Raw genomic sequence first — 26,552 nt, 5'->3', positions numbered from 1 at the left:
CCTCAGAGGACCAGCCCAGCCCCACAGGGAGATAATAACGCCCAAACTCCTCACGACCTCAGAGGGACCAGCCCAGCCCACAGGGAGATAATAACGCCCAAACTCCCGACCTCAGAGGACCAGCCCAGCCGCACAGGGAGATAATAACGCCCAAACTCCCGACCTCAGAGGACCAGCCCAGCCGCACAGGGAGATAATAACGCCCAAACTCCCGACCTCAGAGGACCAGCCCAGCCGCACAGGGAGATAATAACGCCCAAACTCCCGACCTCAGAGGACCAGCCCAGCCGCACAGGGAGATAATAACGCCCAAACTCCCGACCTCAGAGGACCAGCCCAGCCCCACAGGGAGATAATAACGCCCAAACTCCCACGTCACGCCACATCAGTTGCAGGGCCATCACCGGGGTCATTGCACACAGACCCCAAGGACCAAATGAAAATACCTGGTCCGCCCAACCATCATGCGACCCAAAGAGAGTCAACTCGACGCCTCCCCAATAGGGGAATTAGAGGGTGAGTACAGGGGAGCGGTCGTGTCCACTCCCCAGGATGAGAGCAGGGGGATGGCCGTGTCCTCTCCCCAGGGTGATAGCAGGGAAGTGGCCGCGTCCACTCCCAAGGGTGAGTACAGTGGTATGTCCGTGTCCACTCCCCAGGGTGATAGCAGGGAGGTGGCCGCGTCCACTCCCAAGGGTGAGTACAGGGGAGTGGTCGTGTCCACTCCCAGGGTGATAGCAGGGAGGTGGCCGCGTCCACTCCCAAGGGTGAGTACAGTGGTATGTCCGTGTCCACTTCCCAGAGTGATAGCAGGGGAGGTAGCCGCGTCCACTCCCAAGGGGGTGAGTACAGGGGAGTGGTCGTGTCCACTCCCCAGGGTGATAGCAGGGAGGTGGCCGCGTCCACTCCCAAGGGTGAGTACAGTGGTATGTCCGTGTCCACTCCCAAGGGTGAGTACAGGGGAGCATCAGTGTCCACTATCCAGGGTGAAAGCAGGGTGTGTGTGTGACTACACCCCAGGGTGAGTACAAAGGGGTGGCCGTGTCCTGTCCCCAGGGTGAAAGCACGGGGGTGGCCGTGTCCACTCCCCAGGCCGTGTGCACTCCCCAGGGTGAAAACAGGGGAGTAGCCATGTCTACTCCCAAATACCCCCACCCCCAAACAACAACAACCCCCAAAACCAAAACAAAACAAAACAAAACAAAACAAAAACAAAAACAACAACAACAAGAAACAAACTTATATATGCTCACGCACACGTATATATACATCCATGCGTCCCAAAGAGGGACAACCATGCGACCCAACGAGGGTCAACACAAGAGAGACACCCAGTCCAGCCCAGGCGTCCCAAGGAGGGACAATCAGGGGTCCAACCATGCGTCCCAAGGAGGGACACTCCGATCCAGCCCCATAAGTCCCAAGGTGGGAATCTCCGGCCCAACCATGCGTCCCAAGGAGGGACACCCAGGCCCAGCCCATGCGTCCCAAGGAGGGACACCACAGCCTCCACCACGAGTCCCAAGGAGGGACACCCACGCATCCCAAGGCGGGATAGGGTCTGCCGAAATGCCTGCAGGCGAAGGCGACCTCCAAAGCATCTAACCGAAGAAGAAGAAGAAGGGAATCGTCAGTCGTCCGATACCCGCATCGGGTAAGGTTTTTTCGACCTCGAGTCTTGTATCAAGACCAAACTAAGTTTCCACTTATTGTTGATTGTGTTCATGGAATGTCGTGCTGATGTAGTGATAGCTTGGGGAGGGGAGAAATAGCATAGGAATAAGTAGGGTTTGTCTTGTTGTTTTCGGGAGAAAGGTATAAGGGGTGGACGTAAACAAAAAAGTTAACTGTATTTTGAGTAGGGTTTAGGTAGGTAGGGAGGGGGAAATACGTAGGATTGTTTGTTCTGAATATTTGACTAGATCTAACTTTCTCATCCATTTTTTCAAATAAACAAGAATGGAAACATAATATTCTTTTGTTGTGACTTTAATTGAGTTAAATTGGGAAAACCTGTCAGAATCACTCACACAGAACCTGCAGACAAGATGTACTGACCACGCCAAGAAACCAATTCTAAAAACACAACGCAAAGCATAACATCTCAGTAGCCAACTGACACCTGTCACACATCCGCAACGTTCTCCTGTCACTGGGCGTCTATTATACACACTCACGCGCTAGGTGCCTATTACAGATGCAATATTCCAGCGGGCGCAGCTTCTTAAACAATAGAGTCAGGACCAGACACCCCAGTGTATCACATCCTGGTAAAACTGGCCATGGGATGCGACAAACACAAATCAAGTCCGTGAACACAAATTGCTGTTTCAAGATTACATATCAGTTTTAAGGTTAGATCCGTGATTATTTTGCTGTACTTGGTTGACAGATTTTTATATTTATGATTTTATTTGACATACATATCTCATGGTCACGATATGGCTGAAACGCTGCCGATATGACTTTGAATTTTAACCCACACACTCACTACTCCGGCAATCAATTCGTGTTCTGCTTGTCGGTATCATTAGCCTCACAGGCCACCGCACCTGTGTACAGTCTGGGGCCTTAAAAATAGTTTACGTGGTGAAATCTAACTTTAGATTGAGGGAGGGGTGGTTCCGTCGTTACATCCCTTTCCTTTTACATAGTACTAGGGTAGGGTCTATATACCTACATGTCTTTCTAACCCTGTTTCTAAGCGTGACACGCCCATGTGCGTCCGTCCGTCCCGATTCTTGTTAACGCGATATCTCATGTACTTTTGTAACCAATGTCTTCAAAGTGACAGCCTACATGGGGGATTACGCAGAGACCAGTTGATGTTGGTGATCTTGACCTTATTTTCAAGGTCACAACGACACTTTGACCACTTCTTAAACTTATGTAAACGCGATATTTCATAAAAACATTGCACACAATGTCTTCAAGTAAGTCGACAGCCTACAATGGGTGATTATGTAGACACCAGTCATTTCAGGCATCTAGTATGTGACCAAAAAATACAAAGTAGTAAATATGTTATAAATATTTCATTCTTCTTTAGCGGCGGGGACATTGTCATATTAATGGCAAACACTTGTTCTATGTTGTATTGTCCCTCATAGTTAAAATCTTTAAGATTTTCTTATTAGTCTAGTTTTTAAGGCCCGCCGAGGCCTACTACGGATCAAAAGCGAGATGATTTCCCTACAAAATGAGCTATAAATGGTCACAATCGGATCATTATTTCAAAGTTATACGCCACGACTCACCGAAAACAGCTACCTCCGCAATTCCAAGCCAAAATCATGGATCACCCAAGACAGCGAAAACTCACCTTATAAATTCGTTTATTAATTCAAGCCACGTTGACAGCATCTATGGTTTCTAAGCGTGACAGGCCCCCTGTGGATGGACGGACGGACTGCTGAAAACATAGTCCCCGTTCCGCGTTGCGGCAGGGGACAACCAGCTATAGATTGTCAACAACTGTAGGTAGATCACCATAGTAGGGACCATGCGGACTTCCTGCATGGACCCCAGCTGGATTTACACCATCCCTTCAGCTAGAATTTTAGACAATCTGGCCATATATAAAAATGACATGTATACTGCGGTTAAAAGGAGTAAAGTTAAAAATTCTAGCCTTTGATTAACATAACAGTTATACTTCGGTTAAAATAGTAGTTAGATTAACTTTACTTTAATTGTTTTTAGGAGTTTAGTTTTACGCCGCACTCCAGCAATATTCCGGAGTATGACAAAGACTAAACTCACTCACTCATCTCCTGAGAGGGTAAGTGAGCCGCAAGGAGGGGACAATAATGTATATCTAAATGGCGGTGGGAGGGCGTGCCTACGTTTGCAACAATTGCACTGATCAATCAATTTATGGGTATTAATCAGTTGATCGGAATCTCTACTCACTCTCCTAGAATTGCTTTGGCTTGTCAGTTCACTTCACGATAACGGTTTAAGAGGACACCTGTTATGTGTTTATTTCTTGTACTGTTCTGCTTGTCAAACGACCCAATCCAGATCGGTCTCACCGGTACCCCACACTGTGTACAGTCTGACCAAGTTTTATAACACGGCTAAGGCCGCTTCACCATCAGCTTGTCGTCCGCCGTAAGTCGGAGCGACGGTAGTGCACGGACTTCACGTGGTTGAAACTGACACGACAACCGGACGGCAGAAGCTTTGCTCTTCCCCACTCGCTAAGCTTGTACATCATACAACCTGCCAGAGATACAAGTAAGATACTCATGCATGTCCGTCCATCACAAGGGGACAAGTATTTCACTGTAAAACGATGAAGTTAGTCTTAGACTGCGGCCTTTGTGTACCCTTCCAAAAGACAGTACGCTTGTTGCTGTACCTATTTAGAGCACTACCAAATACACCGTCAAGATATTCATTGTCACAGTCCCAAAAGTCTTTCATTTTTGTCTAGATTAGCATAGCCTTCACCACATGAGCGCGCTTGAGGGAAACCTTTGGGTGATAAGTGCTCTGATTGGTGTAAGCTCAGTCCGCCTCATCGTGTTTTGATCGTACTTCGATCGTGTAGTCATCGTGCACCTTCGTGTTGACTTCCTGTACACAGCGAGTACCAAACGTGTTCACATCTCATATTAAAATTAACAGGAGCTCGATAGTAGTACGGATTGCAACACGAAACATTTCCTGCTCGTGTTGTGTTCGCGGTGGAGTCGTGTCCAGAACAATGAAGCCCGATCAATACAATCACTACAAAGAACACCACACGGTGCCTATATAATGACTCCACGATCAACACGACCTCATCACGATTTAAACAATTTTAAAAAAGGTTTCAAATTTGAATAATCGTGCTGGGCTACGAACACAATCACAACACAATCACTGTTGGATCACAACACAATCACAACACACATCACTGTTGGATCACAACACAATCACAACACGATGCCTACACGATGCCTAAATTATGCATTCGTACAGCGATCCTGCTATAGTGTGAATTGGGCTTAAATGTGATATTTGAATGAAACCTTAGTGATTTTCAACATCACTTTTATAGTGTAACATATTGTAAAACACAATACATCTCTCGCCTTGAAAGGCTGGTTAATTGCTACTGTGGCGCAAAGCAATATTCATTCATACAATTATTCGTCAAAACACTTCGGTAAAATTCACAAAAATGATCTCTCTGAATATGTTAACACGTGTTAAATGTCATCAGAAGTGTGGTCGGTTGTTGGCGGGAATCGAGGTGTCAGACGCTGTTGGCGGGAACAGAGAGAGAACAAAGGCGTGGTTGTTGGTGGGTAAAGTGAATGAGTGAGGGGATGGTTGTTGAAGGGAAGAGCGTGAGTGAGGGGGACGGTTGTTGAAGGGAAAAGAGTGAGTGAGGGGACAACTGTCCCCTCACTCACTCCTCCTTCAAGAACTGTGCCCTCTCTCACTTTTTTCCCTTCAACAACCGTCCCCTCACTCACTCTTTTCCCTTCAACAACCGCCCCCTCACTCACTCTTTCCCTTCAACAACCATCCCTCGCTCATTCTTTTTACCTTCAACAACCGTCCCCGCACTCACTCTTTTCCTTCAACAACCGTCCCCTCACTCACTCTTTTCCCTTCAACACGTGGCACGTGCATGCATGTTGGATACATGTCACTAATCTCTGAGTTTAAATCCTTATGTGTCTACACAGGTTTGATAAATTTAGATTTTAAATTTGTGTATGCACAGTTTCTTTATGTGCCTAGTATATTATACATCTATTCCATTTCAATGTCACATATGTTCTCGTCACGATTTGGCTGAAATATTGCCGATGTGACGTTAAATAATAACTCACTCGCTCACTCAATGTTTGATGATGAAGAGCATCAACGCCAAAACGCGGCAATTTTAACCTTTTTCCGTTGTTTTAGAGCGTTTGGAGAAATATTCGCCAAAACGTCACCAAGAAAACATGCAAAGCAAAATGCACGCGCAAGTCAACGGAAAAGCTATCCTTTTACAAAAGGAAACGTATTTATTTTTGTCATTCGCTCTTTGCCTTGAAAAGAGAAAATCATCATGCCACGAATGAGTGCCGCCAATCTGATTTAAACTCAGAGATTAGTGACATGTATCCAACATGCATGCACGTGCCACGTTCCGTGACGTCAGTGGGTTCGTCCTTGAGACGTGCAATACGTTGTTGCACGTGCATTCCGGGAAAGAGAAACAGAGCAAATGAATGCCACACAATACTGTCACTTTGGGAAAGCTCAACCCCTGCCCTTGCGATCACGTCTGCACAACGTCATGAGGCCATTGGGATGGTCCGTGGGAGAATGTCTCAACGACAAGTGGCTGCACATTTCCACTGCCACCGGAACACCATTTCTGCACTGGTGAGACGCTACCAGAACACAAATGACGTCATCGATCGGCCACGTTCTGGACGTCCACGTGTAACAACGCCAAGACAGGACAGATGGATAAGGGTGACCCATCTTCGCCACAGGTTTCAGACTGCAGTGATGACTGCCCGAACCATCCCAGAACTTCGCCGTATCCACCCCAACACAGTTCGACAACGTTTACGTCATTACGGATCAGACCACGACGTCCCGCCATACGGCCAATCCTGACACAACGTCATCGACAAGCTCGCCGAATGTGGTGCCGAAATCATGTCCGCAGACCCTTGTTTTGGTGGAGAAATGTTGGTTTTACAGATGAGTCCAGGTTTAACATTTCCCATAGTGATGGACGTCAACGTGCCTATAGACGCGTGGGAGAACGCAGGCCTTTGTCTTGGAGAGGAATCTCTTTGGTGGTGGTTCCGTGATGATTTGGGGTGGAATAACAGCACGCCAAAGAACTCCTTTGGTGATTGTTCAGGGCAACTTAACTGGTGTGGGCTACAGGGATCAGATTCTTCGACCTATGGCAATTCCTTTTCTGCAACGTCATGGCCCTGGGTTTATATTCCAACATGACAATGCCCGCCCTCATACGGCAAGGGTTGCTATGGATTTCTTGCAACACCACGACGTTGACTTACTGCCTAGGCCTGCAAATTCACCGGATCTCTCCCGCGATAGAGCATGTTTGGGACGAGCTGGACCGACGTCTACGCCGTCTTCCTCATCCGCAAGATAACGTCCTTGACCTTGCAGCAGAACTTGAGAGAATCTGGCGTGACATCGCACAAGCCTTCCTTGCACGTTTGATAGGCTCTATGCGTCGTCGATGCACTGCTGTTCTCAATGCCGATGGTGGACATACTAGTTATTGAGCTTTTGACATGGTCGTTTGACCCCCTGTCCCGCTCGTGACGTCATTGTGATTGACTTTTCAATTGAAATTCTCCCGACTTGATATGGTCTCCTTTGTGCATTTCTCTCTTTTGAAGAGGGTACTAATACTTGTAGAACTGGGATTTGTTTTGTCACGTGTTGTTAGTGGTTTTAATAATTGTAGAACTGACGTTTATATTTAATCATATCTTGTTAGTGGCACTAAAAGGCAGAACAGCGGCTCATATGATGTTCATGTTATGAATACTTAAGAACTAAGTTGGGCCTTTAAACACGTCTTGTTAGTGTTCATAATAATTTGTAGAATAAAGCTTACCTTCATTCATGTGATAGTGTTACCAATTATTGTACAACGAAGTTTAACTTCAATCATGCGTTGTTAGTGTAACTAGTAATTGTAGAACTGAGTTGTATTTTTAATCATGTGTCAACCATGTCAGCTGGGCGAACGGCCCGATCCCGTTAGTCCTCACGTCTCGTTGTGAAGGCCAATTATCACCTGGAAATATCATCTGTTGCTCAGCAGCATTTAGCAACATTCGGCAGTTCAGACACCGGCGTAGTGAGGACCTAACAAGGTGCCACTGACACATGCTAATTTGCATCAAGTGACCAAACTTTCCCTTTGTTTGAAAATAAACGCTCTTAGTTTAAAATTAAAAGTATCCGGACGTATTTTTAGTTCGCCCTTCATTTAAATTCGTAGAATAAATTAAATAGCTATTCCGCTACAAATGAGACAGCGAGATGCACGACAATACACATTATACATCAAAGTGACCATATCGTTAGTTATCCACGGAGCGTCCATGACACCAGGTGGAACTGAACACCGTACACATGGCTGATGTAAGGCTGATGGCTGATGGAAGGCTGATGTGTGTGTGTGTGTGTGTGTGTGTGTGTGTGTGTGTGTGCGCGTGTGTGCGAAAACATGTACATTGTCTTAATGGACACTTTACGATGTTTACATAATGTCACGGGAGGGTACGTAAGTCCCAAAACTTTCAAAGTCAATTTAAATCTTACCAGGATTTTTAAATGTAGCATTCATATTTTAATTTTGGCTAACATTTTTTACAATCGCCAGCAGCTGAAGAGATGATGTAAATCCAACTAGGGTCCATGCAGGTAGCAAAGGCACTGTAAGTCCCTATTGTTCCTAGTATGTCGACCTACCTTCAGTTGTTGGTGATCTATAGCCCGTTTTTATAATGTATTGTCCAAATGGTACTATTAGGTTTAACTTTCCACGCTAGTTTTTATTCTAATTGTGAAATTCTAGTTGTTTTACTCTCTTTTGACCGCAGGTTTATATAATAGCCACGTGTTCCATGTCAATGTCAAATATGTTTTCGTCACGATATGGCTGAAATATTGCCGATGTGACGTTAAATATTAACTCACTCACTCACTACATAATGGCTGCCGGAAGCAGAGATACTCTGCTGGTCGCATGGAACTCTGGGTAAGAGAAGGCTGCAGTTGCCAACGCCGTTTCATATAAGGTCACGCTTAACTGAACATTGAGGCCACTTAAACACTGTATGTATGTATCCGTTGTGTAATCAAATCGTTAAACACTCCACTTCATAGCTTGCTGTGTCACAGCCTGCTGACGCAAGTGAGGAAAACCTCGGCTCACAAAACCAGTGACACGGAGCGATCGGTACAAGTACGAACTCAACTCTACAATACACTTGCCCAATTACACTGTTTATCGTCCTGTGATTACACTGAACAGAAATCCACACTACCTAAAGTTAGTGTTAACCCCTGCTACTTGGGGTACAAGATAAACACCCACTGTGTTGATGGTATAACACACCACTACCAGAACTCACATAGGTAGTGTATGTTAACCCTTGCTACTTGGGGTACAAGATAAACACCCACTGTGTTGATGCTATAACACACCACTACCAGAACTCACACTACCAGGTAGTGTATGGTGTTAACCCTTGCTACTTGGGGTACAGGATAAACACCCACTGTGTTGATGGTATAACACACCACTACCAGAACTCCTACTCAGGTAGTGTGTGATGGTAACCCTTGCTGGGTACCCTTAGGATAAACACCCACTGTGTTGATGGGTATAACACACCACTACCAGAACTCACGGAGGGTGCATGTTAACTCTTGCTACTTGGAGGTACAGGATAAACACCCACTGTGTTGATGGTATAACACACCACTACCAGAACTCACACAGGTAGTGTATGTTAACCCTTGCTACTTGGGGTACAGGATAAACACCCACTGTGTTGATGGTATAACACACCACTACCAGAACTCACATAGGTAGTGTATGTTAACCCTTGCTACTTGGGGTACAGGATAAACACCCACTGTGTTGATGGTATAACACACCACTACCAGAACTCACACAGGTAGTGTATGCTAACCCTTGCTACTTTGGGTACAAGATAAACACCCACTGTGTTGATGGTATATGTATAACACACCACTACCAGAACTCACATAGGTAGTGTATGTTAACCCTTGCTACTTGGGGTACAGAGATAAACACCCACTGTGTTGATGGTATAACACACCACTACCAGAACTCATCACAGGGTAGTGTATGTTAACCCTTGCTACTTTGGGGTACAGGATAAACACCCACTGTGTTGATGGTATAACACACCACTACCAGAACTCACATAGGTAGTGTATGTTAACCCTTGCTACTTGGGGTACAAGATAAACACCCACTGTGTTGATGGTATAACACACCACTACCAGAACTCACACAGGTAGTGTATGTTAACCCTTGCTACTTGGGGTACAGGATAAACACCCACTGTGTTGATGGTATATATAACACACCACTACCAGAACTCACATAGGTAGTGTATGTTAACCCTTGCTACTTGGGGTACAGGATAAACACCCACTGTGTTGATGGTATAACACACCACTACCAGAACTCACATAGGTAGTGTATGTTAACCCTTGCTACTTGGGGTACAGGATAAACACCCACTGTGTTGATGGTATAACACACCACTACCAGAACTCACACAGGTAGTGTATGTTAACCCTTGCTACTTGGGGTACAGGATAAACACCCACTGTGTTGATGGTATAACACACCACTACCAGAGAACTCACATAGGTAGTGTGTGTTAACCCTTGCTACTTGGGGTACAAGATAAACACCCACTGTGTTGATGGTATAACACACCACTACCAGAACTCACATAGGTAGCGTGTATGTTAACCCTTGCTACTTTGGGTACAAGATAAACACCCACTGTGTTGATGGTATAACACACCACTACCAGAACTCACATAGGTAGTGTATGTTAACCCTTGCTACTTGGGGTACAGGATAAACACCCACTGTGTTGATGGTATAACACACCACTACCAGAACTCACATAGGTAGTGTATGTTAACCCTTGCTACTTTGGGGTACAAGATAAACACCCACTGTGTTGATGGTATAACACACCACTACCAGAACTCACATAGGTAGTGTATGTTAACCCTTGCTACTTAGGGTACAAGATAAACACCCACTGTGTTGATGGTATAACACACCACTACCAGAACTCACATAGGTAGTGTGTGTTAACCCTTGCTACTTGGGGTACAAGATAAACACCCACTGTGTTGATGGTATAACACACCACTACCAGAACTCACATAGGTAGTGTATGTTAACCCTTGCTACTTGGGGTACAGGATAAACACCCACTGTGTTGATGGTATAACACACCACTACCAGAACTCACATAGGTAGTGTATGTTAACCCTTGCTACTTGGGGTACAAGATAAACACCCCACTGTGTTGATGGTATAACACACCACTACCAGAACTCACCCAGGTAGTGTATGTTAACCCTTGCTACTTGGGGTACAAGATAAACACCCACTGTGTTGATGGTATAACACACCACTACCAGAACTCACATAGGTAGTGTATGTTAACCCTTGCTACTTGGGGTACAGGATAAACACCCACTGTGTTGATGGTATAACACACCACTACCAGAACTCACATAGGTAGTGTATGTTAACCCTTGCTACTTTGGGTACAAGATAAACACCCACTGTGTTGATGGTATAACACACCACTACCAGAACTCACACAGGTAGTGTATGTTAACCCTTGCTACTTGGGGTACAGGATAAACACCCACTGTGTTGATGGTATAACACACCACTACCAGAACTCACATAGGTAGTGCATGTTAACCCTTTGGGTGCTGCTACTTGGGGTACAGGATAAACACCCACTGTGTTGATGGTATAACACACACACCACTACCAGAACTCACTACCAGAGGTAGTGTATGTTAACCCTTGCTACTTTGGGTACAAGATAAACACTCACTGTGTTGATGGTATAACACACCACTACCAGAACTCACATAGGTAGTGTATGTTAACCCTTGCTACTTGGGGTACAGGATAAACACCCACTGTGTTGATGGTATATGCATAACACACCACTACCAGAACTCAACACAGGTAGTGTATGTTAACCCTTGCTACTTAAAGTACAGGATAAACACCCACTGTGTTGATGGTATAACACACCACTACCAGAACTCACATAGGTAGTGTATGTTAACCCTTGCTACTTGGGGTACAGGATAAACACCCACTGTGTTGATGGTATAACACACCACTACCAGAACTCACACAGGTAGTGTATGTTAACCCTTGCTACTTAGGGTACAAGATAAACACCCACTGTGTTGATGGTATAACACACCACTACCAGAACTCACATAGGTAGTGTATGTTAACCCTTGCTACTTAGGGTACAAGATAAACACCCACTGTGTTGATGGTATAACACACCACTACCAGAACTCACATAGGTAGGTAATGTATGTTAACCCTTGCTACTTGGGGTACAGGATAAACACCCACTGTGTTGATGGTATAACACACATCACTACCAGAACTCACCCAGGTAGTGTATGTTAACCCTTGCTACTTGGGGTACAGGATAAACACCCACTGTGTTGATGGTATAACACACCACTACCAGAACTCACATAGGTAGTGTATGTTAACCCTTGCTACTTCGGGTACAGGATAAACACCCACTGTGTTGATGGTATAACACACCACTACCAGAACTCACACAGGTAGTGTATGTTAACCCCTTGCTACTTTGGGTACAAGATAAACACCCACTGTGTTGATGGTGGTATAACACACCACTACCAGAACTCACATAGGTAGTGTATGTTAACCCTTGCTACTTTGGGTACAGGATAAACACCCACTGTGTTGATGGTATAACACACCACTACCAGAACTCACATAGGTAGTGTATGTTAACCCTTGCTACTTGGGGTACAAGATAAACACCCACTGTGTTGATGGTATAACACACCACTACCAGAACTCACATAGGTAGTGTATGTTAACCCTTGCTACTTAGGGGTACAAGATAAACACCCACTGTGCTGATGGTATAACACACCACTACCAGAACTCACATAGGTAGTGTATGTTAACCCCTGCTACTTGGGGTACAGGATAAACACCCACTGTGGTGATGGTATGGTATAACACACCACTACCAGAACTCTCACATAGGTAGTGTATGTTAAACCCTTGCTACTTGGGGTACAGGATAAACACCCACTGTGCTGATGGTATAAACACACCACTACCAGAACTCACATAGGTAGTGTATGTTAACCCTTGCTACTTGGGGTACAAGATAAACACCCACTGTGTTGATGGTATAACACACCACTACCAGAACTCATCCAGGTAGTGTATGTTAACCCTTGCTACTTTGGGTACAAGATAAACACCCACTGTGTTGATGGTATAACACATCACTACCAGAACTCACATAGGTATTGTATGTTAACCCTTGCTACTTAGGGTACAAGATAAACACCCACTGTGTTGATGGTATAACACACCACTACCAGAACTCACAGACAGGTAGCGTGTGTTAACCCTTGCTACTTAGGGTACAAGATAAACACCCACTGTGGTGATGGTATAACACACCACTACCAGAACTCACATAGGTAGTGTTGTTAACCCCATTGCTACTTGGGGTACAGGATAAACACCCACTGTGTTGATGGTATAACACACCACTACCAGAACTCACACCCAGGTAGTGTATGTTAACCCTTGCTACTTGGGGTACAAGATAAACACCAACTGTGTTGATGGTATAAAACATCACTACCAGAACTCACCCAGGTAGTGAATGTTAACCCTTGCTACTTGGGGTACAGGATAAACACCCACTGTGTTGATGGTATAACACACCACTACCAGAACTCACATAGGTAGTGTGTGTTTACCCTTTCTACTCGTGGTACAAGATAAACTCTAACAATATCACGAACGATGCCTTTGTTGCTGTTCAATGTCCTGTGAGTTGCACCTCCACTGGAACATTAGCTAATGATTTGGACAAGAAGCACTGAAATTTGGGATTGTATCAATTTTCGACACTCAATAAGCACTGAACCTTCGATGCCTTTCGCTACGGCAAAAGGATTTAATTTCAGAGCGCCACCATCTGGTGCTGACATCACAAGAAAACGAGACCAGGTATGAGGGTTTGTTAAAACAGCAGAAGCTTCATCCTCCGAAGAACACGAATCATCGGATCGTGTGAACGTGTTTCAAGTGGGGTGCCATGGTTGTATTGAATACAATTCACCCTCCTAGCTCCCCGCCCACCATGGAGTGTCAACAAGGACGATGCCTTATGTTTGTGGGTCTCCAGGGTTGAAGAGCGCTTAGTGTTACCCAGCACCCCCACGATGAGGTGGCTCTTCACGGGTGCCACCACGACTTCAGAAGACGCACATGCCACCTCACGTTTCTCTCTCTATTTTACCAGAATCATGGACCCTGCATTATGGGACGCCCCTACCCCACCCCCGCCCCCGCCCTCTCAATTACCAGATCACGGCTCAATTTTCAAAGCAGAAGCAAACGCCATATTAACATATTAAAATATATTGAAAGACAACCTAAATACAAAGAATATATAATCTATTCAGACTATCAAATATCTTTCTTGCAAATATCCACTTTTAATAGAACTTATTGAATTATATAATGATCTTGCTACTGGCCAAAACGACATCGTCCTTTGTTGGTTACCCAGTCACGTTGGCATTTCTGGGAACACAATGGCCGACCTTGCAGCACTCAACAAATCTGTGACACCACTTCTGATCCCGTACTCTGATTACAAAGCTGCTATCGGATCTTACATCCGTGATCTGATACAAAAAATGTGGGACACTCATGTGAGTGTAAATAAATTACATGAAATAGAACCCTATATTGGTTACACTTACTTGGGTTGTAAGTCCAGATTTGAAGACGTCATTATGTGACGATGTCGCATTGGCCATACAAGATATACACATGAATACTTATTAAAAGGTGGAGATCCTCCGTTTTGTATCCTTTGTGATGAAAGAATCACAGTCAAGCATGTTTTGCTTGACTGTATTGATTTTGCCATCACAAGGGATAAGTATTTCAATGTAGAAACTGTTAACCCTTATCTTAGACTACCGATTATGCACCCCAGGGGTATATTCTGGACCAGGCCAAAGTATACCTCTCTCCAGCCCAGACTATACCCTTACAAATTATGAGTGTGTGACTCCGAGCAATGGTCTTGGTGTCATTTAAAGGAATTTGTAGGTGCATTTCATTTACATTACTGCATAATACAAAATTTATGAAGTATTTGTATAGTGCCACTCTGTGATGTGATATTTTCGACTTTGCGTAACCCAGCCATGTTGATAAATATCAAGGTTAGTAGTTAGTTATTTGCTTTATTTAGCGTCGCACGCACAACTAAGGTATTTCGGCGATGGGGTAGTACACTTATTAAGAAATAAGGGGGAACAAAAAATCGAAATTTTGAAAGCGTGGTGTTACTACCCGCAAAAAACAACAACTGAGTATTAAGGAACATTTAAATGGAAGGGCGAATTAAAAAAGTAAAAAATATGAAATAAGTAAAGTGTAATAGAGATTTGGAATTTAATATAGATGTAGTATAATATATGGTTATTGTTATTGCTTGAGGACAGGAACTTGTTTAATTTGATTGTACTTTGTTATTATGTTCAAAAACATATTAATGTAGTAAATAATGATGAATACATAAAGGTTAAAACATGAAGTTGATAAAAAGAGAAAACTGATTTGAAAAGTTAAAAGCACATATTTACATATTTATAACAATTTTTGAAATGGTAAAAAGTGGAATTATTGTTTTGGGATATTATATTTGATGGTCTATGGAGATCATCAAGGTTTGCTTGACTTTTAGAGCCCCAGAAGGGGGCTGGTGTGATCAGGGGCTGGTATGTATTTGTCAATATGAACGAGTGGCTCAGGAGACTGATCTCGGTGTCATGTAAAGGTATTAAAAGTGCATTTTATTTGATTTCCTATATCGCATTCAAACTTCAACATGGATGACAGCATATAAACAATGACATTAATGATGAACTAAAACATTTCCTGAACCAAAATGTCAAAGAGTTCATCACTAATTCAGGAATTTCACGAGATGGAGCGTGGGCAACAGATGTAGAAGTTATGTCAACAGCAGGTCTGTTAAGATGTGACATTTATATTCACAGTGCAGTTTGCCAGTCAACGCAATGGCTAACACACCCTGCCAGCTTCAGACTGATTATGCTTTGTACCTGGAAAATGTATTGGACCAATTCAATGTTGTAACCAGTGTTTAATTGTGTGAGAAGTTCAATAAAATTGTAGTAGTATCCTCAATCACTTGTTTTATGTAGGGCTATAATCTCTGTGTGTGTGTGTGTGTGTGTGTGTGTGTGTGTGTGTGTGTGTGTGTGTGTGTGATGTGTTTTGTGTGTGTGTGTGTGTGTGTGTGTGTGTGTGTGTGTGTGTGTGTGTGTGTGTGTGTGTGTGTGTGTGTGTGTGTGTGTGTGTGTGTGTGTGTGTGTGTGTGTGTGTGTGTGTGTGTGTGTGTGTGTGTGATGTGTGTGTGTGTGTGTGTGTGTGTGCGTGTGTGTGTGCGTGTGTGTGTGTGTGTGCGTGTGTGTGTGCGATGTGTGATGTGCGTGTGTGTGTGTGTGTGTGTGTGTGTGTGTGTGCGTGTGTGTGTGTGTGTGTGTGTGTGTGTGTGTGTGCGTGTGTGTGTGTGTGTGTGTGTGTGTGTGTGTGTGTGTGTGTGTGTGTGTGTGTGTGTGTGTGTGTGTGTGTGTGTGTGTGTGTGTGTGTGTGTGTGTGTGTGTGTGTGTGTGTGTGTGTGTGTGTGTGTGTGTGTGTGTGTGTGTGTGTGTGTGTGTGTGTGTGTGTGTGTGTGTGTGTGTGTGTGTGTGTGTGTGTGTGTGTGTGTGTGTGTGTGTGTGTGTGTGTGTGTGTGTGTGTGTGTGTGTGTGTGTGTGTGTGTGTGTGTGTGTGTGTGTGTGTGTGTGTGTGTGTGTGTGTGTATACTATGGCCTAGTCCAGAATATACCCAGGGTATAAACTAGGCTAGCCCAGATTATACCTGGGCTATAGTCTGGGCTAGCCCAGTTTAACCCCGGGTATAGTCTGTGACAGGGGTATACTCTGGCCTGTTTCACCGGGGCCTTAGAAGCCCGTGTGTTTGTTTCTGCTCCTATATCTTAGAAATGAAGAACTAATTTCTGAAATTTTATGTATACATCATGTTCTCTGAATACAAGTCTCAAAACAGTTTTCATCAACACTTATTTAACAATCAATGTTTTTGGGTCATAGTTAATTTTTACCCAAGTTATGTGTTAACATGGGCTTGGTAGGCCTGGGGAGAGTGCTGAAAGTTGACTGTAGGTACCTAGTTGACTGTAGGCTTTTGTTACATCCAAATAAGCAAACGAAGGAAGGACCGCGGAGATTTTGGCCAGTTGAAGCAACTATGAGGCCAATGATGAAGCAGACAGACAGACAGCAATTTTGTGGCGCCAACTTCCAGTAATTTAGTACATCATCCAGTGATACCGGGCAGGGAAACTGATAACCATGAAAATGGACGAAAGTTTGTGGCTGGAAAAGATAGTCAACCACTCTATTGCCACCAGCCAAAACACCTACCCCAAACATTGCAATGGGTGGTCAGATGCGGATCATAACATCTCTGAGGATGTTATGTTCAAACTGTTTGTGACCGACGACATGATTAAAATATTGTTTCTTTTATGATCATAGAGGATAAGAGAACTGTGAGAGAAAGGGGCAAAGGAGAAAGTATTTGAAAAGAAACGAATGAAGATAAGATTTGGGCCCTGATAGGAGTTCTGATGACTGTTGGTCATCTGAAAGAGTAGATGGTGGATTCACAGGTGTTGTCAGGATTGCAATGTCTAAAAGGCAGTTCTTGGATCTCATGTCCATGCTCAGATTCGATGGCAATGCGTCAAGAAGGGATCGTCGCGCAAGTTTGCTCCTATCCAAGACATCTGGGAGGAGTTTGAGTCTTCTCTTGCGAGCTGCAGCTTTATCCAGTACCTGCCAGCCAGGCCAGATAAACGATGATGAGGAGCTCTCTGAATCCTGTCTTCTCGTTATGTATAGGTTTACACACCCTTTGCCTGTCTCTGGGGGAATGATATCAGAATTGATGGAGTTCCCCGCAAGTGGTTGGTATGCGGACCACAGGATGTGTAGCATCCACACAGCGCCTCCGTGGTGTAGTGGTTAGAGCGTCCGCCCGGAGAGCGGAAGGTCGCGGGTTCGATCCCCGACCGCGTCATACCAAAAGACGTTAAAATATGGTACTTGCTAGTCCCTGCATGGCGCTCGGCATTAATGGGTACAACAAGGCCTGGTCGGCTCGGAGTCAGTATAATGTGTCTGAGTGGGGTATTCATGCTTCACTGTGGTATGGTATCTCAGCACATAGACATACACACGCATACACGTCGTCATATGAGCGAAATATTCTCAAGCACGACGTTAAACCCAATTTCACCTCACCATCTATTCCATCTCTTGGTATAAGAGTGAAACCTTGCCTTGCTGCAGCTGGCAGTGAGCTAGAACTTATAGCTCTTTCGCGTCTTCTTTCTTCTCCTCCCTGAGGCCACAGGTTGACCTGACACTGACAACTCTTTAAAAAAATCAGAAACTAACAATATATACAAGAATTTAATCAATTGGAAATTAAATATAATACATACAGACCCTTGCTTACAGATTTCCCCATGGTCCCTTGTAAGGTGATCTACTTTCAGCTTTTGGCAATTTATAGCCTGTTTTTATATTGTATTGTCATGTATAGGTTAACCGTTTTAGAGTTCATTACTAGTTGTAATTTGGAATCTGTGATCAACTAGTTCTTTTACTGTTCTTCGTTGACAAGGTTATAAAATTTACCTTTATCCATTATGAACTTTTTTTAGTCACGATATGGCTTAACACATTAACACACTCACCCATTATTTACAGATGGATCCTAGGATGGTGGATATAGCTCTATTTTACAGCAGAAGAAAAAAGCAAAAAAACAACATATTAACGGCCCTTAAATATATTCAAAGATACCCCAAACATAACCATTATATCCTATTTTTTGACTCTCTTTCTTGCCTTCATGCTATTAAAAATATCTCTTGCAACCATTCACTTTTAATTGAAATTGTTGAATGAAATACTTATCTTGCTACTGGCCATTACGACATCGTCCTCTGTTAAAGGGGTGAAACGGTACGCTCTTACCACGGTACGGTACGTATTGCGGTACAAGGTATATTTCGGTATATGAGACATTCTCATAATTGACAAGAGGCAAACCTTACATTGTTTAATAACATGAGAAACAAATAACCATTATCTTTGTTATTTTGAATGAACAAACATGTCATTTCATTACAAGATAGAAGAACTAAAGTATCACTGGAACCTTGGGGCTCCCAGCTGTGTGGCAAGATAGGAAGTAGCCAAGTATGATTAAAAGTCACTAAAATCACATCAGCATTTACTGCAGTCAGTAAAGTCACCACGTCCCAGAAATGTTCATTTTTATAAAAAACGCTAAAACAATAGACAAATCAGATCTTGTCGAATGTGACTGTTGATGACATATCACAGATAAATTTTATAAACAAATTAACTAAACACAGTTTTCATAAGGCAGTTACAGTCTGTGTGACAAATGATTGTCATTGCTTTAAATCATTGCCTATCTCTCATTTCAGTCGGTTAAACATAGGGAGACTTTCCACAGTCCCTGGGAAGTACTGCTACACAACCTTGGCACATTCCAGAATTTTGTTTTGTTCACTTTTAAGATTCATTTAAAATATCTATTAAAGTTCACTAAGAAATGTATTCTGCTTTCTGAAACCAATGTGTTTTAGCTTGAGAAAGCTGCCTCTCTTTTTGTCGGTCGTTAAATGTTCATTGATCTGATATAGCTTGCAATGAGATGGTGGCAACAACAAACAAATATAAAGCTTAAGAACTGTGAAGGGGAAAGCCACCAGATCCATACACATAATTCCAGTTATCCCTCGCCATAACGCCGGTCTTTGGGCCGATGGATTAGCCCCGAGTTATGAGACACCCGCGTTATACATAACACGGAATAAAGGCCAAGTAAAAATGCATTTTCCATGGACATTACTGAACTACTATTTCGTGTTTTGTGCCCAGTCAAAACTACATCGTATCGTCCGAGGTAAAAACATTAACAACACTAGACACGATAATTCAGTTGTCCTTCCTGTTATGCTACCTGTTTTTTTAACTAAGCCGGAAATAACAATCAGCTGTGTACTCATGTTTTGCTCCAGTCTACTGGTGATTCAGTTCAAGACGACCTGAAAATATAACATGAAAGTATTTCTATTCCATTACCAGAATAATTTATGTTTCAAGCAGTTATTCTAACGGAGATAATACCAGTATATATCGCTATGGTATTAGTATTTTATGTATGTTTTCTTCGAACGTATTTAACATAATAATTAAACTTTGGGTTAAGTGGCTGGATACATTTTACGTATGAGACACTTTGACAAGTCACCGTTGACTTCCTGCGGTACCTGCCACTTCGATTGTAAAAACAAAATATTGGAAATTAATTGTGAAATATGTCAATAACGCGGGTCTTGGGTCCATTGATGACGAGGTGGTAATCTGTTCGTGATTGCTGAGAATAATGTGAATTTGGTGCTATCATGGAGGGAGTGAAAAGTGGACCCTTCTGAACAGGGTAAGCGGAAGTGGTACGCGTATAGAATGAGGTGGTGCCATTTCACACACGTTTTCTCCCACGTTACTGTAAACAGTTTTAACAATGAAAATGGCATTAAATTTAATCAAATAAAATGAAATCGAGGAAGATCTTTTATAATGTGTTTTCTAACATCATACGTTTTCGGATGGCAGTGTTTACCCACGCTATAACACGGTGTATTGCATCACAGCAAACATCGTAAGTACTCAGCTGATGGCGTGTATTTATGATAAAGTTGACTGCAATAAGTTATTACGCTGTTTCGCAGTTCGTCTGATTTGAAATAACTGAAAAAGAAAAAGAAATCATCTAGTGATTTGGTATCTGCAGTTGCTGTCTTGCTGACTTTGTAAGTAGACGACATAAGGCGATCTCGAACTTACTTCAAGGATAATAGCGGCTGTCAAGCAAAGAAATGCATACATTTTGACCAACTGATTCGATTTCTAGACATTTTAGTAAAGGTTTAAAATGAGCAATAAAATGACGGTAGGTAAAGCGAACAAACATTTTTTCCGATTGCAATACGGTATACCTTACCGAAGACAAACTACAGCGTTCAACTAATACCGTGGTATACCGTTTCACCCCTACTCTGTTGGTTACCCAGGCACGATGGCATTTCTGGTAATACAAAGGCCAACTTTACTGCTAAGGCAGCACTCAGCAAATCTGTGACACCACTTCTTATTCTACACTCTGATTACAAAGCTAACATCACAACTTACATCACAGGAAGTGGGACACCCAAATAGGCATAAATAAATTGCATCAAATTTAAGAAACTATCGGTTACAACTACTTGGGTGGTCAGTCCAGATTTGAGCAGGTCATCATGCGACGATGTCGGATAGGCCATACACATGAATAGTTATTAAAAGGTGAGGATCATCCGTTTTCTATCCCTTGTGATGAAAGAATCACGGTCAAGCATGTTCTGTTTGACTGTATTGATTTTGTTCATACAAGGGATGAGAATTTCAGTGTCAAAACTGTGAAGGATCCTTTTAGTAAAGTGAATTATCATTTAATCATTGAGTTTTTAAAAAGAAATACAGTTGATTGAAAAATATGTTTTGTGAATAGATAAATGATATTTTATAATCGGTAGAATAAATTAGCAGCTAAGATATTTCGTGGCTATATCCTGAAGGGGGTTTATCTTTTAACTCACTCCCTCCCTGTGCAATAACGAACCCAACATAAAATAGGAATGCAGATTCCATAAAACAACCATGTTACAACATTGAACCCGAGGGAGATCCTGTATACGGTGGATGACTTGCATTCGGCAACGGCGAGAAAACTACTTCCTGGAAAGTAGAAAATGTGACATAGTTTTGAAATTGATCTGCTTTGAACTATCCAACATGCAACATGTGCTAATTTGGGGATGACACTTTTTTTTTAGGTTCAGTTATATTCGGGAGTCGAACCCACACACTCGTAGTACTGCACCAAATCGCCATGACGGAAAGGCAGCAAACTAACCTACTCAGCCACCAGAGCTTCCACAAGTTGCATTTGACCGTTCTAGAGGCATTGTGAGTCATTACTAAGCAAGTCAAACTAACCGATGTCATGGTGACAAAGCTCTGCATCAACATTTTCCTGGATACTAACGATATCACACTACATGTAACGGTATGTTTTATTATTTATGAAACGTTAATAGGCACAATTTTGCTTTTCGTGAAATAGATACTACGTTTATGCTAAGTAGGAAAATATAACTTCTTTTTTTTTAAATTTAAATTTAAATTTTCTTATTCCTTGATGCCGTCTGCTTGTTACTAAAGCCTTGAGTTTAAGATCATACCTTTCTATGATATGAAAGCATAAAGCTTCTTTGACGAACCTGCGATTAACCAGCCAGTGCACACAATTCCTGCTGTGACACACGCAGTGTAGTAGTTTACTTTCTTCATCTTACAGCCACATCGGAACACACTCCACAGCAGGACTGGGATGCTGAGGAGGAGGACACCGTGCACGATCAGATAGATGTTTAGGATGATGTTGCCTGGGCAGTTGTCGAAGTACACCGCACCTGTAATATACATATACATGAAAGAATAGAGAGAATATCACAGTCATTTTGCCAGTTTCGTTTCGGTACTGGATTCTAGTTGCACCACCATAATATCCACCCAGAAACTATTTGAACGGATGAGCGGGATGTTTGTGTAATCATCCAGGAACATCAAAGCAACTTTCTACTGCCACAAAACTTACACATAAAGGTATAGAGAGTGAAAGGATATGTTCAAGTACATTTAGATGCATTGAAGGCTGAAATACATTTTAGAACACTCTAATGTGTTGGCTGGATAAGACACATTATCTGCGTGATATCAAGACCCTGATAACCGACAGCATGCTGAAAAGTGTGGCAAATTGAAAATACCAGTGTTCGGTTCACAGTGAGGTTTATCCTGACCAAGTATGTAAACTATGTCCCGCGAAGAAGAGGTAAATCTTAGGTTGATACGTATACAGGAAACAAACAAGCCCTTACCTGTGATTATCATGACGATGCACTGCACCACGCAAAAGATGACATACACATTCAGGGCAACTGAAAACACAAATGGGCTCATGTAACAGTGTCCACCTTCAGCGACTTGCTAACACACCTTTCTGATGGAAACCAATACAAGATTACAAAAGCAATCAATGATATTTCTATAAAAAAGTCTGCAAATGGCATCAGATACCATGATGCCATGGGTATGGGTATGTATGTATGTACAACGTATGTATGTATGTATGTATGTATGTATGTATGTATGTATGTATGTATGTATGTATGTATGTATGTATGTATGTATGTGTGTATGTGTGTATGTGTGTATGTATGTGTGTGTATGCATGCATATGTGCATGCATGTGTGTGTATGCATGCATGTATGTATGTAATGTATGTATGCACGGGTACGTATATGTGTGTATGTATGTAGATACATATGAATGTACAGGTGGATATGCATTCAATTTGTATCTATATGAAATAAGGATGACAGACAACATCATTTATCCCTCTCCTTATAGTGCTGAAAAAGTGTATGAAGAGATGACCAAAAGGAGAAAAAATTGTCAACACCACAAGAGGAAGAATAGACATATCTTGTAATGTCATAATACTTAATTATCTCCCTTTTCACATGACTGATAAAGGGTAAAGTTGAATTTCTGCTGTGTCTAAAGATAACTTGCTTTACAAGAAGTATTATGGCATTAATTGGATTATTATTTTTTCCTCTAATTCCAAGTAAGACATTCTGTTTTGTGAAATATAACGGAATATTCAAGTCAGTTAAAAGCCATGACTGGAGGTTTTTCCAGATATTTTCACAATTTCACGGTCCCAAAATAGATGGGTAATTGATTCAATGTTATATTTACAGAAACTGCAAATGGGAGAGTCTATATACTTGATCTTAAACAAAAGCTGTTTTGTAGGTAGAATATTATGGATAATTCTGTATTGTAACCATCCTAGATCAATACTATAGGTGCACTTCCATGGGATAATATTAGATATTTCCCAGTCCTTTGTTAGGAGATTTAGATTCAAGCTATCCCAGTTTTTTATTATAGTGTTCTGTTTTTAATTTAGAGCATAGGAGTTTTTCATAGAAATCATCCATGCTGTGAGTGAATGGCCTTCAAAGTGAGAATGAAATTTAACATTTAATGTAATGTTTGTGAGTTTATCCAGTCTTGACTTTAAAAAAACATTCATGTTTGAGATACTTACCGTTACCAGCTGTACCAGAAATGGCATCGGCTGAAACTTAGAAATGAAGTCACATACTCATTGCTATCGAAATGCTCTGCACATAAAGTAGATTCAGCTCTTTACATTGCGCTGAATTTTTATTGTAAACTGATTTGGAAAAATCTGCTTTGTGCCCATAATCAACTTTCTCCACCGTACAACAAAGATAAAAATCTCGCCTGAGAGTGTTTTAGGTCTCTGAGCATTAACCCGCAAAGGTAACAGTTGGCCTTAGTTACCATCATCATCACTGTGTCAGTCGAACCTTAGCTTTAAATGATGATTATACATCTACGATGACTTCCAATCCTCACTGAGGTACCTGATGCTATACTTGGGCTACCTTTGCATACACACCTAACATGGCTTTGCTTCCCGTAGGTGCTGCTAGTTCTGGGATACGTACACTGTCACCTCTACGATACAGGATCAGGATTAGTTTTCAAAGGTGGTATCATAGCTGTGCATCACAAGCACTTCTTCAACACCGGCTGAGCATTATATTCAAACGTTGGAGCTAGACTTGCGTTAGTGATGCTGTTAACATAAAGGTTCAAGCTAATCGTGGGTTATGTGACTTGATAGCATCTTGCACAGCTGAACTTACCCTCACCCTCACGAGTTTCGTTCCTGCTTCGCTCTGCCATCAGGGTTCTGTCGAATGGAGGCTGTCTGAAACGTAGAATTTCAGATTTGAATGCTGACTACCTCTTCTTTGAGCTTTACTGATTCCCATCCGACTTTTAAGCAGGCCTCTTTGCTATAATGGTGTGTGAACAAAAACCTCTGTGGGCACAAGGCCCCATGGACAAAAGCCTCTTGGACAATATACCCCTTAGGACAAAAACCTCTTGGACAATATACCCCTTAGGACAAAAACCTCTTGGACAATATACCCCTTAGGACAAAAAACCAACCATGTAGGATAGCATACCCCAAAGCTGCAAATGAATAATGAAGATTGTGTATTATTCAAATATTTTTAGTTGACATCACATCTTCCAACTGACACCCCGCACCTCTGGGTAATATCACATCTTCCAACTGACACCCCGCACCTCTGGGTAATATAACATCTTCCAACTGACACCCCTTACCTCTGGGTAAGATAACACCTTCCACCTGACACCCTGCCAATCTGGGTAAGATAATGTCTTCCAACTGACACCCCTTACCTCTGGGTAATATAACACGTTCGAACTGACACCCTGCCAATCTGGGTAAGATAACATCTTCCAACTGACACCCCGCACCTCTGGGTAATATAACACGTTCCAACTGACACCCTGCCAATCTTGGTAATATAACATCTTCCAACTGACACCCCGCACCTGCGGGTAATATAACACGCTCCAACTGACACCCCGCACCTCTGGGTAAAATAACACCTTCCAACTGACACCCTGCCAATCTGGGTAAGATAATGTCTTCCAACTGACACCCCCCACCTCTGGGTAATATAACATCTTCCAACTGACACCCTGCCAATCTGGGTAAGATAACATCTTCCAACTGACACCCCGCACCTCTGGGTAATATAACACGTTCCAACTGACACCCTGCCAATCTTGTTAATAGAACATCTTCCAACTGACACCCCGCACCTCTGGGTAATATAACACGTTCCAACTAACACCCTACAAATCTGGGTAAGATAATATCTTCCAACTGACACCCCGCACCTCTGGGTAATATAACATCTTCCAACTGACACCCCTTACCTCTGGGTAAGATAACACCTTCCACCTGACACCCTGTCAATCTGGGTAAGATAACATCTTCCAACTGACAACCCGCACCTGCTTCGCTCTGCCATCAGGGTTCTGTCGAATGGAGGCTGTCTGAAACGTAGAATTTCAGATTTGAATGCTGACTACCTCTTCTTTAAGCTTTATTGATTCCCATCCGACTTTTAAGCAGGCCTCTTTGTTATAATGGTGTGTGGACAAAAACCTCTGTGGGCACAAGGCCCCATGGACAAAAGCCTCTTGGACAATATACCCCTTAGGACAAAAACCTCTTGGACAATATACCCCTTAGGACAAAAACCTCTTGGACAATATACCCCTTAGGACAAAAAACCAACCATGTAGGATAGCATCCCCCAAAGCTGCAAATGAATAATGAAGATTGTGTATTATTCAAATATTTTTAGTTGACATCACATCTTCCAACTGACACCCCGCACCTCTGGGTAATATCACATCTTCCAACTGACACCCCGCACCTCTGGGTAATATAACACCTTCCAACTGACA

The 26,552-nt window shown here is 42.7% G+C and overlaps 1 protein-coding gene across 4 annotated transcripts; it reads right to left on the bottom strand.

The window, feature by feature from the left end:
• Positions 1–18,612: 18,612 nt before the first annotated feature.
• LOC124277528 lies at positions 18,613–25,004 on the bottom strand. Of its 4 annotated transcripts, none has more exons than XR_006898847.1 (5): positions 24,701–24,965; positions 24,274–24,309; positions 23,032–23,091; positions 22,372–22,563; positions 18,613–21,826 (listed from the first exon to the last, which is right to left on the bottom strand). XR_006898847.1 is itself a non-coding variant. In XM_046713236.1 (5 exons), the coding sequence occupies exons 1-5, from the start codon at positions 24,939–24,941 to the stop codon at positions 21,684–21,686; spliced, it is 471 nt and encodes a 156-aa protein (XP_046569192.1). In that variant the 5' UTR covers positions 24,942–25,004; the 3' UTR covers positions 18,613–21,683. The 4 variants fall into 4 exon arrangements, 3 of the variants coding, with proteins under 3 accessions (XP_046569192.1, XP_046569193.1, XP_046569194.1); XM_046713236.1 differs by having other exon boundaries at positions 24,902–25,004; XM_046713237.1 differs by having other exon boundaries at positions 24,908–24,956.
• Positions 25,005–26,552: the final 1,548 nt, after the last annotated feature.

This window comes from Haliotis rubra, unplaced genomic scaffold (assembly GCF_003918875.1).
Source record: "Haliotis rubra isolate DU_JTF1 unplaced genomic scaffold, ASM391887v1 Scf2224, whole genome shotgun sequence".
NCBI lineage: Eukaryota > Metazoa > Mollusca > Gastropoda > Lepetellida > Haliotidae > Haliotis > Haliotis rubra.
Note: the sequence above shows the minus strand (reverse complement) of the source record. Positions and strands in the feature narration are given on the sequence as shown.